At 44.5% G+C, this 11,477-nt stretch overlaps 2 protein-coding genes across 5 annotated transcripts; both read right to left on the bottom strand.

Moving 5' to 3' along the window:
• Positions 1 to 1,002: 1,002 nt before the first annotated feature.
• Positions 1,003 to 3,872, bottom strand: LOC108941474 (uncharacterized). The gene is made up of 4 exons (XM_018764147.2): positions 3,770 to 3,872; positions 3,539 to 3,613; positions 1,834 to 1,917; positions 1,003 to 1,754 (listed from the first exon to the last, which is right to left on the bottom strand). The coding sequence occupies exons 1-4, from the start codon at positions 3,857 to 3,859 to the stop codon at positions 1,230 to 1,232; spliced, it is 774 nt and encodes a 257-aa protein (XP_018619663.2). The 5' UTR covers positions 3,860 to 3,872; the 3' UTR covers positions 1,003 to 1,229.
• A 2,449-nt stretch (positions 3,873 to 6,321) lies between these two features.
• LOC108941499 (heat shock protein HSP 90-alpha-like) lies at positions 6,322 to 11,174 on the bottom strand. Of its 4 annotated transcripts, none has more exons than XM_018764211.2 (12): positions 11,058 to 11,174; positions 10,139 to 10,281; positions 9,636 to 9,785; positions 9,044 to 9,410; positions 8,767 to 8,900; positions 8,369 to 8,683; positions 8,085 to 8,250; positions 7,811 to 8,001; positions 7,535 to 7,682; positions 7,164 to 7,432; positions 6,722 to 7,055; positions 6,322 to 6,601 (listed from the first exon to the last, which is right to left on the bottom strand). In XM_018764211.2, the coding sequence occupies exons 2-12, from the start codon at positions 10,178 to 10,180 to the stop codon at positions 6,489 to 6,491; spliced, it is 2,229 nt and encodes a 742-aa protein (XP_018619727.1). In that variant the 5' UTR covers positions 10,181 to 10,281; positions 11,058 to 11,174; the 3' UTR covers positions 6,322 to 6,488. The 4 variants fall into 4 exon arrangements, with proteins under 4 accessions (XP_018619727.1, XP_018619728.1, XP_018619729.1 ...); XM_018764212.2 differs by having other exon boundaries at positions 11,100 to 11,155; XM_018764213.2 differs by lacking the exon at positions 10,139 to 10,281.
• Between the last annotated feature and the right edge of the window lie 303 nt (positions 11,175 to 11,477).

Below are 11,477 nucleotides of genomic sequence, written 5' to 3'. Positions count from 1 at the left end.
AATTCAATAATTTACTTATTGATACAGCTGCATAATTCTTCCTGGAGCAATTTGGGGTGGGTATTGGTCTTGAGAGTACAAGTTGGGATTTGAACCATCAGATACTGAGCCCATGTTCCCTCTAATTTCTAAAACTGCCATTAAAAAAAATTAACCAATATTTCTAGCTATAGTAAAAATATGAAACATCACTTCAAAGCCAATATGACAAGACCCAAAAAAGAGACCACTTCAGCACCATTAGATATGGACTTGAGAGGAGCTCAGCAGGATGATTGTTCCAGATAATTCCACCAGTACAGAAAATGTGCAGTTTCATTATCTGCCACAGCAAAGAAATGCATTGGTGGTTTCTTCCACTCCCTGCAGCTCCATTCACATCAGGCCAGAACTTCTACAAAGATTTGATCACATGTAACAGCAAGAAGAGGAAAAGTATACAGCTCTTCAGCAGTAACACACATGCGCACACACAGACTGAAACCACTTGTCCCAAGTGGGGTTGCAGCAAACCGGAACCTAACCCAGCAACAGAGGATATAAGGCTGGAGGGGGAGGGGGAGGGGACACACCCAGGACGGGATGCCAAGCCGTTGCAAGGCACCCCAAGGGGTACTCGAACCCCAGACCCACCAGAGAGCAGGACCCAGTCAAACTTGCTGCACCACCATGCCCCCCCAGCACTAACACTTTAGCCTGAAATTTGGACTACAAACCATACATATTATCAGTACAGACCCAATTTACTACAGAACTTGACATCCCAAAATTTATCACAGTTCACATACCATTCTATGCTGCAGGTCAAGAATATAGAAATAGAGCAGCTGGTATCCATTAGCTACGCCAGGAGATGCAAGAACATTAAACCACAATATTTTACTTAGATCATTGGAGGAAAAAAAATTAAAAATCAGTAATAAAAAAAAAAAAAAAAAAAAAAATTAAAAAATCACCACTTAAGAAAAAAGTTCTTGCTCTCTGCATACAACAATGGCCAGAACTGAAACAAAAGTGTAAACATTACAGTGAAGGCAGTGTTTTAAACATCTCTCCAATTCAAATATCCCTTGGTATGAATCCTGTGCTGGAAAGTGATCTAGAGATATATTTTTACAGATCCCCAAAAGAGCTCATTGCCAATTAATAAGGCTGAACAGGATGTGGTTGTGTCCAACACGGTAAACAGGGTAAGGTGCCCTTCTGCCCAGACCCCCCAGAACATCAACTCATTCCCTTGGCTCTTCCCTCACATCATCTACTTCCATCTCCATGACACGTTGGCGCTTCCTCAAGTCACGCTCCCCGGATTCAGCCCCGGGAAGACTCAATTTGCGTTTGGAGAAGTTTCGGTCAGCGGAAGGGCTCTCCGGGGACCTGGGATGCAGCTTATGGGCTCTTGCCAGGTGGGAGGGACTACTGGGGTCCGCAGGAGGGGTCACACGCGTGCAGGAGAGCCCCGGCATGCTCAGCTCTGATTCCGTGCGAACTCCCGAGTCTGTGGGCGTTTCCTCGAGGCGAGGCCTTGAGCTTCTCAGGGACAGAAATCCAGTGTCATCTGTCCATGCTTCGGAATCACTGGATGACCTCATGGGGACGTCTGCAGCAACCTGTGACATCACGCCAGCCCTGACCGCACCTTTCCCAGTCTCTCTCCAGCCCCTTCCGTGCATCCTGGAGCCCATGTGCCAGTGCGCCCTGGGGCCGCTGGGCTCCTCGGAGTCTTCCGAGCTGCCATCGTATGGGTCCAAACGCTGAGAAGAAACATGCAGAGATGCCTCACCGCACCCGTAGTCACCGTGCCCCCCAAGCATGAGCCTCCTTTCTACTCACCACCAGGTGATGGTGCCCCGCCGGCTTCGGCACAAAAGATGCCTTCCGGAGAGCGTGTCTCTCGTGTCCTGATGATGCGCATCCCTGTGCAAAGAATCACTCCATTAGGGACCGAACGCGAACGTCATTTATTCCGCAGCTAGCGTTTAAGACAGAAAAGATGAGACTCGTTTCATTCAGCCAATAAACACCAGTGAATTGTGATTCAATTAAACACATCCTTCACATTGCAGGGTTCTCTACAATCAGGTAGGTGAAAAAACTACATTCATTCATTTAGCTTTTCTCCAAAGCAACTTTCAATGTTAAGGCTATAGTTATTACAGTTACAAGCTCAGTTATTTACCCATTTATACAGCTGGGTAATTTCACTTGTGCAATTTAGGATAAGTACCTTGCTCAAGGGTACTGCAGCCAGGGGTGGGGATCGAAACTGTGACCTTTGGATCCAAAGGTAGGAACTAAGTAGTACGCTACCAATTTAAAAGATAATGTAAATATGGAATAGACACCCAGAGGAACAAAGGAAATTGCAAAGCAAATGTTAAATACGTACAGAAACCATTTTTACGCAAGGTGATGTGGGAGAATAAGTCCCATCGCCCTGGTAGTCCCAGCCAATCACAACGTTGATTAATGTCGATCGAGTTTCACAGCCGAAACAGCAGATTACATACCAGTAATCATTATTAATTCGTTAACCTGATGCTTTCCTTCAAACTGACTTACAAAGTCCCATTTAAGCATCAGGATAAATGTACAAGAGCAAATCGTGGTAAGTACCTTGCTGAAGGGTATAACCGCAGGAGGTGGAATTTCAACCTGTGTTGAATCTTTAGAGAAATACACCGTATACGTACAGCAATTTACTCAGTTATCTAAAGTATTGTGACATGCCAGGTTCTTCGAGGGATGGAGGATGTGCGACACCCGTTTTATTCTTGCTAAGTACAGGAACAGTGACTGGTGGGAGAAAACCATGAGGGACTGGACACAAGGAGGGCGTCATTCTCTCAGAACAGCATGGCCTCCTGCAAGGCTGATTAACACATTGAGTCTCTACACACACACAGCTTTAATAAGATTAACAGCCTTACACCAGTGTAAATAAAGGTTCAATCTTACAATCAAATGAAATCTAACATGCTATATAGAACCTTATTGTCATACATAAAAATACCTTTTATTTTGGTTTTCATCTGGGAATCAGTTGTTATTTTCTTCCCATAAGAAAGAAAAAAAAAAAAGTCAATTCGATCCCCTCACAATGTGAATTTGCCTAATGGTGAGTTGCAGAGTGATGTAATATTGTATTTTGCATTTATTCAGGTTACATATTTATACACGCACACACGCAGGCGGAAATCGCTGGTCCCGAGCGGGGTCGTAGCGAACCAGAGTCTAATCCAGCAACACAAGGCGCAAGGCTGGAGGGGGAGGGGATACACTCAGGACGGGATGCCAAGCCGTCGGCAAGGCACCCTAAGCAGGACTCGAACCCAAGACCCACCAGAGAGCAGGACCCGGCCACCACAACCCCCCACATATTTGAATTCATGTGCTTAAATTTATGTGCTACCGTGGTAATGCCATCTACTGGAATCACAGGTTTGTATAGTGCTGTATCCATTTTTTAACCACAATTCTTTCCCAACAAAATCACATTAATGATAACCAGTCATATCATTTACAGTCCGAGCCTCACCTTGGCGCTCGTATCAGACCACCTTGGACTCGTGTCCGACCCTGAATCTGTACTGGATTCCACTTTACACATCTCCTGAAACAAAATATCGGAACTTATTCATGAGATTTTACCAGGTAGGGCTTTGGCCTATCTGTACAAATCTGCAGCAAATGGGTATTGAAACAATGCCGCCTATCAATAAACAAACTATTTCATTAAATTAATGACTGGCCTCTCATTCATTCTCACCATATATTTCAAAGCCAATTTGTCCACACAGCCAGTGGAAGTCTCAGCCTCCTGGCCACCATGAAATTCTGAGAAGCGAAAAGGTTGCATTAGATTAAAAAAAAATAAAAAATTAAGGCTCTCACAGATCCCCGCCACTCATTCCCACTACAGACAATACGCACCTTTTCCACACACAAGTGGGACCTCAGTACACAATTTCCGCACGTTATGAACGGTACAGTTACATATTTCCTAAGAAAAACATTTTCCATAATTGTATTTTATTCTCTTACCCATTTTACCCAGCCAGTTTTCGGGAGATGCGGAGCGAACGTGACCCGCAGTTACGCGTTCGACCGCAAGGTGTCAGTCAAACACAGCAAAAGAGAACAGGAAAGAACTCGCAGTGTTACAGTGTGTTGTGTCAGCGTTCTTGATCAATAACAAGATGAGTCCCCTGCACACATCTATGAGATAAAATCAGTTAATCGGTACTTTATAGGTTTCTGGATACATCTTATTTTCAGTCGTTTTGAAATTCATAGTTTAATTGAGCTTGAAACGAACAGAAAAAAAGAAAAAAAAAAATCTTACTAAGTACATTTTATTATTGATTAATCCTCCTTGGGAGCAGCGATTCCCTTTTGTCCACTCTAGAGGACACTTGTTTCAGCGCATCTCCTAAACTGTACAGCGCTGAGTCCCATTGCGCTTTACAGAAGATATTCTGCGTTTATGGATGAGGGCACGTGTTTGTGGGCGGGGCTTCAGTATTTTCCCTGCGAATCGTAGAACGTCATTAAGAAAGTCATTTTCATGTCTTAAACAGGCTGATCTGGGGTTCGGGTGAAAACAGCTTATGGATACAGTGCTGCTCCTAGTAACTGCCATTAATTCAGCCTGGTGACACGCGTCGCAAGTGACTACAGACAGTGCTGAGCTATTTACACTCTTTTCACCCATCTGTACCGTATCAATTCATGGTAAGTAGCTCGATCGAGGGTACTGCAGAACCGGTCTCCGAGGGCAGCTCTAACCACCACGCCCCCTGCAGGCCACTATCAAACAGCGAATGTGCACAGCAAGTCAAACTATCATCACAGCTGGTGTTTGTATGAACCCGTCCGTTTGTGTGGCTGTCGCCGCGTGTGTGCGCGCGCTCGTCCTCGAGACGAATAAAAGGCGACGGCTGCTCTCAATTAGTCTCATGCAATTGATATTATTAGCGCTGAAACGTAAGTGAGGTGCGTTAAAAGTGTGTTTCTTGAGCGAACGCTGTTTTCTCACTACCAAATAAATATCAACTGCTTATATGAAGAAATCAAAGATTTTTTTAATTTATATATATACACATATACAGATAATATATACACACACACAGAAACATGATGATTGATTGGCGTTTTCCTCCAAAGCAACGTGGAGACACTTACACTGATTTACCTGTGTATACAGCGGTGTAATTTTACTACAGTAATTTAGGGTAAGTTCCTGACTCAAAGCTACTAGAGCTGCTGTGCTGAGGTGGGATTCAAACCTGCGACTTTTGGGTCTAAAGGCAACAGCTCACAGAGCTCCTACATGTGTTCACCTGCTCGGCCCGACTGCTTCTCCCGTCGCTTCTTTCTCCTGGTCGACATATTCCTCCATCAGCGCGCCTTCCGCTCACCTGCGCTGTTTGCGCTCGCGACGTTTAACCGTTGCGTTCGGTCTGGGACCGAAACGGCCGTACAACGTGACCCGCCTCCGCGCGGTAATTGGTTCACTTGCTGGACGCAGCGTTCAATTAGGACGTAACCCTCAGATCTGAGGGAGTGTAGTGAAGGCGCGCGCTCGCATCGTTGAACGGCTTAGTTCACGTGCGGAGTGAACAACTCTGCAGTATCGCATCTTATGGGAGTCAGTGGCGTATTTATGTGGTGATTTTGCCTGAAATGAAACACGCCAAGCAGTAGTAGTATCTCAGACGCCAGGAGCATTGATTGAGGTGCGGGAAGCGGAAGGATGTCAGGTGGGAAAAAGCGCAATGAAATCGAACCTGGGGCTCTGGGCGCAGCCCACGATGATCGCAAAGGGACAGCGAGCCCCTACTGTATTGGGCCACGTTCTCCTTTCTGGAAGGATACCTTCTTTCCTCAGAACTTCACTGACGCTTTGACAGCTCCATCTATCCGTATCACTCCCACCCCTTTGCGTCAGTTCCTGGTGGAAGAGGAAGTGTAATGCCCAGGCTTTGGGACTGTCAGAGGAACACAGCAGGCACCTGAGAAGTGGGAGGAGGAAGCTCATCACCACAACTGCCACTTCATTTTACTACTGCTGAAAATGAAAGGAAGTCCTGGTGACATAATCCAAATGCTTCTTTTAAACCAAGAAATGTGCTACTTGTGTGAAGTAGTGACGTCACACCTTAGCGGAAGCAGTTAGGAGAGAACGGTGCATGACAATGTGTCCCAATGTTCTGCCTGCAGGAGGGCCTTTAGCTGATTATGGATTAAAAGAACCAGAGGCAATTCTGAAGTATCAAACTCAAATTTTATTTCAAATATCAGTGAAACACTGAACTGCAATAAAGATGGAATGTAAACATAAATACAAAATGTAAGAACAAAAAAGGAAAATGGAATGACACTGATGCCCTTAGACTTGGGAAAAAAAATAACTGAGTATTTAAGGTCACATACACATGTTCAAATCAGAACTTTACAGCACTGGATTTCAAACTAATGTTGAACTTTTAGTCAACCTCCTCCATCCTGGAGGAGTCATCTTCCCCCTCAAGGGGGGGCATGTCCTCAATGTTGGCACTGCCTGTTTCAGTTTCTGTAGATGTGTCATCTTCATCAATACCTGTGAAGAGAGACACAAAAAGCCACCTCAGAGTTCAGCCTCAACTCCAAACTGGTCACAAGTCACACCTGTTAAAGCGTGAGATTCATGCATCAATTCCTCCGAAAAGGATTTACTCACCCAAACCAAGTTTGATCATCCTGTAGATGCGGTTCGAGTGTGTCTGTGGGTCATCAAGGGTAAATCCTGATGACAACAGTGCAGTCTCAAAGAGGAGAATGACCAGATCCTTCACAGACTTGTCATTCTTGTCAGCCTCAGCCTTCTGCCTCAGTGTTTCGACAATGGGGTGCTCAGGATTGATCTCCAGGTGCTTCTTGGCAGCCATGTAGCCCATGGTGGAGTTGTCTCTCAAAGCCTGTGCCTTCATGATCCTCTCCATGTTAGCAGTCCAGCCATAGGTACTGGTCACAATGCAACAGGGGGAAGAAACCAGGCGGTTGGACACTGTGACCTTAAGGAAAGACCAAAGGTCAGCATTTCCCAAACACAAGTCAACATGTTTCAAAGTGGTAACACCATAAATACCAGCATCAATATTGCAGTGGCAAAATGATCTAACCTTTTCCACTTTCTTCTCCAGGATGTCCTTCATGATCTTACAAAGATTCTCAAACTTTGCTTTCTTCTCCTCCTGCCTCCTCTTCTCCTCTTCATCCTCAGGCAGTTCCAGACCCTCCTTGGTAACAGACACCAGGTTCTTTCCATCAAATTCTTTGAGCTGCTGGACACAGTATTCATCAATGGGCTCAATCATGTAGATCACTTCAAGTCCAGCCTTGCGGAGGCGTTCTACAAAGGCAGAGTTGGCCACCTGCTCCTTCGTCTCACCTGGTGAAGAGTTATTTAAAAAAGTGTGAATTACAGCAGTCTAGGCTCAAGTACAATCATTTAAATATGAAAAATTTAATGCAACTTTAGCATTTTGCTCACCAGTGATGTAGTAGATGTGCTTCTGATTGTCCTTCATTCGGGTCACATAGTCTTTGAGCGCAACCATCTCGTCGCCAGAAGCGGAAGTGTAATACCTCAACAGCTCAGACAGCTTCTTGCGGTTCTGTGAATCTTCATGGATTCCAAGCTGGAAAGTAGTAGAATATTTTATACTACCAGCTGCCCCTCAGCAGCTTTCAAACAACAAGATGTGTTACAAAAACTAGTAGATCCTGAAAGACACTGCACCACACAAGGTGCAAGTAGTAGTCACACCTTGATGTTCTTTGAGAACTGTTCGTAGAATTTCTTGTAGTTGTCCTTGTCCTCGGCCAGTTCTGTGAAGAGCTCCAGGCACTTCTTCACCAGGTTTTTGCGGATCACTTTCAGGATTTTACTTTGCTGCAGCATCTCTCTTGATATGTTGAGTGGAAGGTCCTCGGAATCCACCACACCTCTGATGAAGTCTGCAAACAGCAGAAGTTTCTTCTAGAGTAGATATAAGGAATGTAAACGCCACATGAGACGTAGTACTGTTCAAATTACTTACTGAGATATTCAGGGATGAGTTCTTCACAGTTGTCCATGATGAAAACTCTGCGCACATACAGCTTAATGTTGTTCTTTTTCTTCTTGTTCTCAAACAGGTCAAAGGGTGCACGCCTGGGCACAAACAGCAGGGCCCTAAACTCCAGCTGGCCCTCCACTGAGAAGTGCTGCAACGGAAGACAGACAAGAAATTTAAATAAAATGTTTTAAAAAGCAAACTCATAACCCCTTGTTCAAAGCAGGATTGACTGATTCACTGCCAAATGCATCACATGCTTAACTCACCTTTACAGCCAAATGGTCCTCCCAGTCATTGGTAAGGCTCTTGTAGAACTCGCCATACTCCTCTGTGGTGATGTCATCAGGGTTCCTTGTCCAAATGGGCTTTGTTTTATTCAGCTCTTCCTTGTCAGTGTACTTCTCCTTGATCTTCTTTTTCTTCTTTTTGTCAGTGCTTTTCTTCTCATCCTCCTCCTCATCTGAACCCACATCTTCAATCTCTGGCTTGTCCTCACTCTTTTCCTCTTTCTCTTCCTTGTCTTTCTCTTTCTCCTCCTCAGCCTCGTCGTCACTCACCTCCTTATCACGTTCTTTCTCCACCTAACAAAAAAAGCCATTATTCAAGAGCTAGCTTCATACCGTCTCAAAATAATCAGATTATGCTTAGCAAGCTCATGACTTACATAGAGAGTGATGGGATAGCCAATGAACTGGGAGTGTTTCTTCACTATTTCCTTGATCCTACGTTCCTCAAGGTATTCTGTTTGGTCCTCCTTCAAATGCAGGACCACTTTTGTGCCACGGCCCAGCGGTTCAGCTAATTATGAGGTCAGCAGATTAGTTTCTTGCACAGGCAAAAGTACCATCATCTGTATACTTGTGCACACAATTTGCAAGAAATGCAATTATAATTTTCTATAAAATAGCTACATAAAAATGAGGCAAAGATCAATCTCTTACACGTGTCCACTCTGACTGTGAAGGAGCCTCCAGCAGAAGATTCCCAGGCATACTGCTCATCATCATTGTGCTTTGTGATGACTGTCACCTTCTCAGCCACCAAGTATGCAGAGTAGAAACCAACACCGAACTGACCAATCATGGAGATATCAGCCCCTGCCTGCAAGGCTTCCATGAAGGCTTTGGTACCTGACTTGGCAATGGTACCCAGGTTGTTGATCAGGTCAGCCTTGGTCATCCCAATGCCTGTGTCAATGAGCGTGAGTGTGCGTTCCTCTTTGTTGGGAATGATGTCAATCTTCAGTTCTTTCCCAGAATCAAGCTTGGATGGATCTGTGAGACTCTCATATCGGATTTTATCAAGTGCCTGGGTGAAACACGTAGTTTAAAAAATTTAAAAAAAAAAAAAAAAAAAAAAAAAATATATTAATTTTCCCACTTTCAGGGGAAAGTGGACATATGAAATGAATAATTTAACTTGGAACCTAGACTTCAGACATGGTCAAGCAATACCTTTTTTTTTAGCCGTGATCAAAGACTTGCTTTGTTTGGTAGACTTTAAACTACACTATTGTAATATTAATGTACTTACATCTGAAGAGTTAGAGATGAGCTCTCTTAGGAAAATCTCTTTATTGGAATAGAAAGTGTTGATGATCAGGGACATCAGCTGAGCAATCTCTGCCTGAAAGGCAAAGGTCTCCACCTCTTCCTCCATGGGCTGATCGTGTGGTTCAGGCATCTGAAATTTTGTAATAAGTACAATGTCAGCAATAAGCTCTGCTTACATCACATTTCATGAAATACAAAAGTAAAAAAATGTTAAACAAGAAAAAGCTATAGTGGACATTTAATTTCATTCTGTGCACAACTGAAGTCACAAAATACTGTAGTTTCATTTATAAACTACAAAGATGAGCACTTTACTGCAATAAACATATTTACAAAACATTTTCACAATAAATTAAAAAAAAATAAAAAAGACTCCAGTCCTGAGAAAATAACACAAATACTAGTCAATGCAACTGAATGAAAAGGTTGGGAAATTCGTGGAGAACCCAGACATACAGGGTTGGTCCTCAGTTATCCCCCCACCTCATGCAATAGTGTGAATGGCACTTTCACTCCGCAGATCATGTGACAGCGCGAGCGGAGTGTTCTGGAAGGCCCGCGCGGAACCACATGGTCTTCAACAGCTCCGCGGCGCCCTCTACCGGTTCAGCGGGACAAGCGCTGTTCTAGAAATTACCACAGCAGCATGAACTGGAACCAGCGGCTCCGCTCAAGAATTCTGGTGCAATGTTAAGGAAAAGTGTACTGAGAAACACCTCCTCCGACACAAATTTGCACGCGGCCCCTCGGCCTCGTCACAAAACGAGAATCAAGACTCCCCACGTACGGTTAAAGCTACCGATCAACGTAGCTAAAGTCACGATTACGACGGCTACGAGTCCCAAGTAACAAATGGGAATAGCGAAGACCTTTAACGTCATTGTCACACCAAAACCGCTCGTCAGAATCAGATCTGCTCTGCGTCCGTTACACCGCCGGTTTCCTCAGTTCCTGGTGGTTGCTGAATGCCGGTACCCAGCGCTTCGTTTCTTCTAGTTTTTCCCTTTCTCATATTACTCGCGTCTCATGTTCCCCGAATATTATTATTATGGAATTTAATTTAACGCGTCACGAGACTACGACACTCATACACCACTAGTGTAGACTATTCTTAGCATGCCGCATGATGTCTTCTACACAGACAGACAGACACAAAATCAAGTGAAAACATAACACCTCCCTCCCCCATTTTTTTTGGCATTCTAACGTTATAGTTCTTATTCATCATAGTTGCCGAGAATTACAGCTCAAGAAGAAGACTACCCTACTGAACCAGTCCAGTACGTCGTCCTTCACTAAGAATCTACTGGACTCGTGATTTCTTCAAGGCCTGGCGGCATATAAAAAGAAAAAGAAAAAAAATCTGGTCGTAAAACGCAAAACCATAATCATGTTTCCTTACCTCGCTTAATAGAGGCTGACAGGCGTTGCTAAATGCACTCACCCGCTCACAGGGACAAATTTTATTACTCCACACCTGCTATCCGAGTGGCTGCAAAGTGACGAGGGGTAAGTCTTCCTCACCGCTTTTGTACTCCTCCCATGGATAGTTCGAGAAGAACCGCTGCTTCTGGAAACCTCTCGAAGGCTCTCTGTGAGCTTATTGGTAGTTAGGAACGTCAACAACGCGTTTAGCGGCCGGAACTGCCTCTACGCTCATGCCTCTGTCTTCAGAGCGTTGGAGTGGGCGGGATCAAGGGCGCGCGCCCTGTGTACGCCTGGCTTTAAAGACGAAACGCGAGGCGGCGTGGTTGTTCTCTGAGGAAGTAGTTGCTGTGTTCGGCGCAAAGGAGACGATAACTGGCAAATCCTGTTTAGTTAT

The sequence above is a fragment of the Scleropages formosus genome, chromosome 15 (genome assembly GCF_900964775.1).
Source record: "Scleropages formosus chromosome 15, fSclFor1.1, whole genome shotgun sequence".
NCBI lineage: Eukaryota > Metazoa > Chordata > Actinopteri > Osteoglossiformes > Osteoglossidae > Scleropages > Scleropages formosus.
The sequence above is the reverse complement of the archived record's forward strand: the minus strand, read 5'-3'. Positions and strand labels throughout refer to the sequence as shown.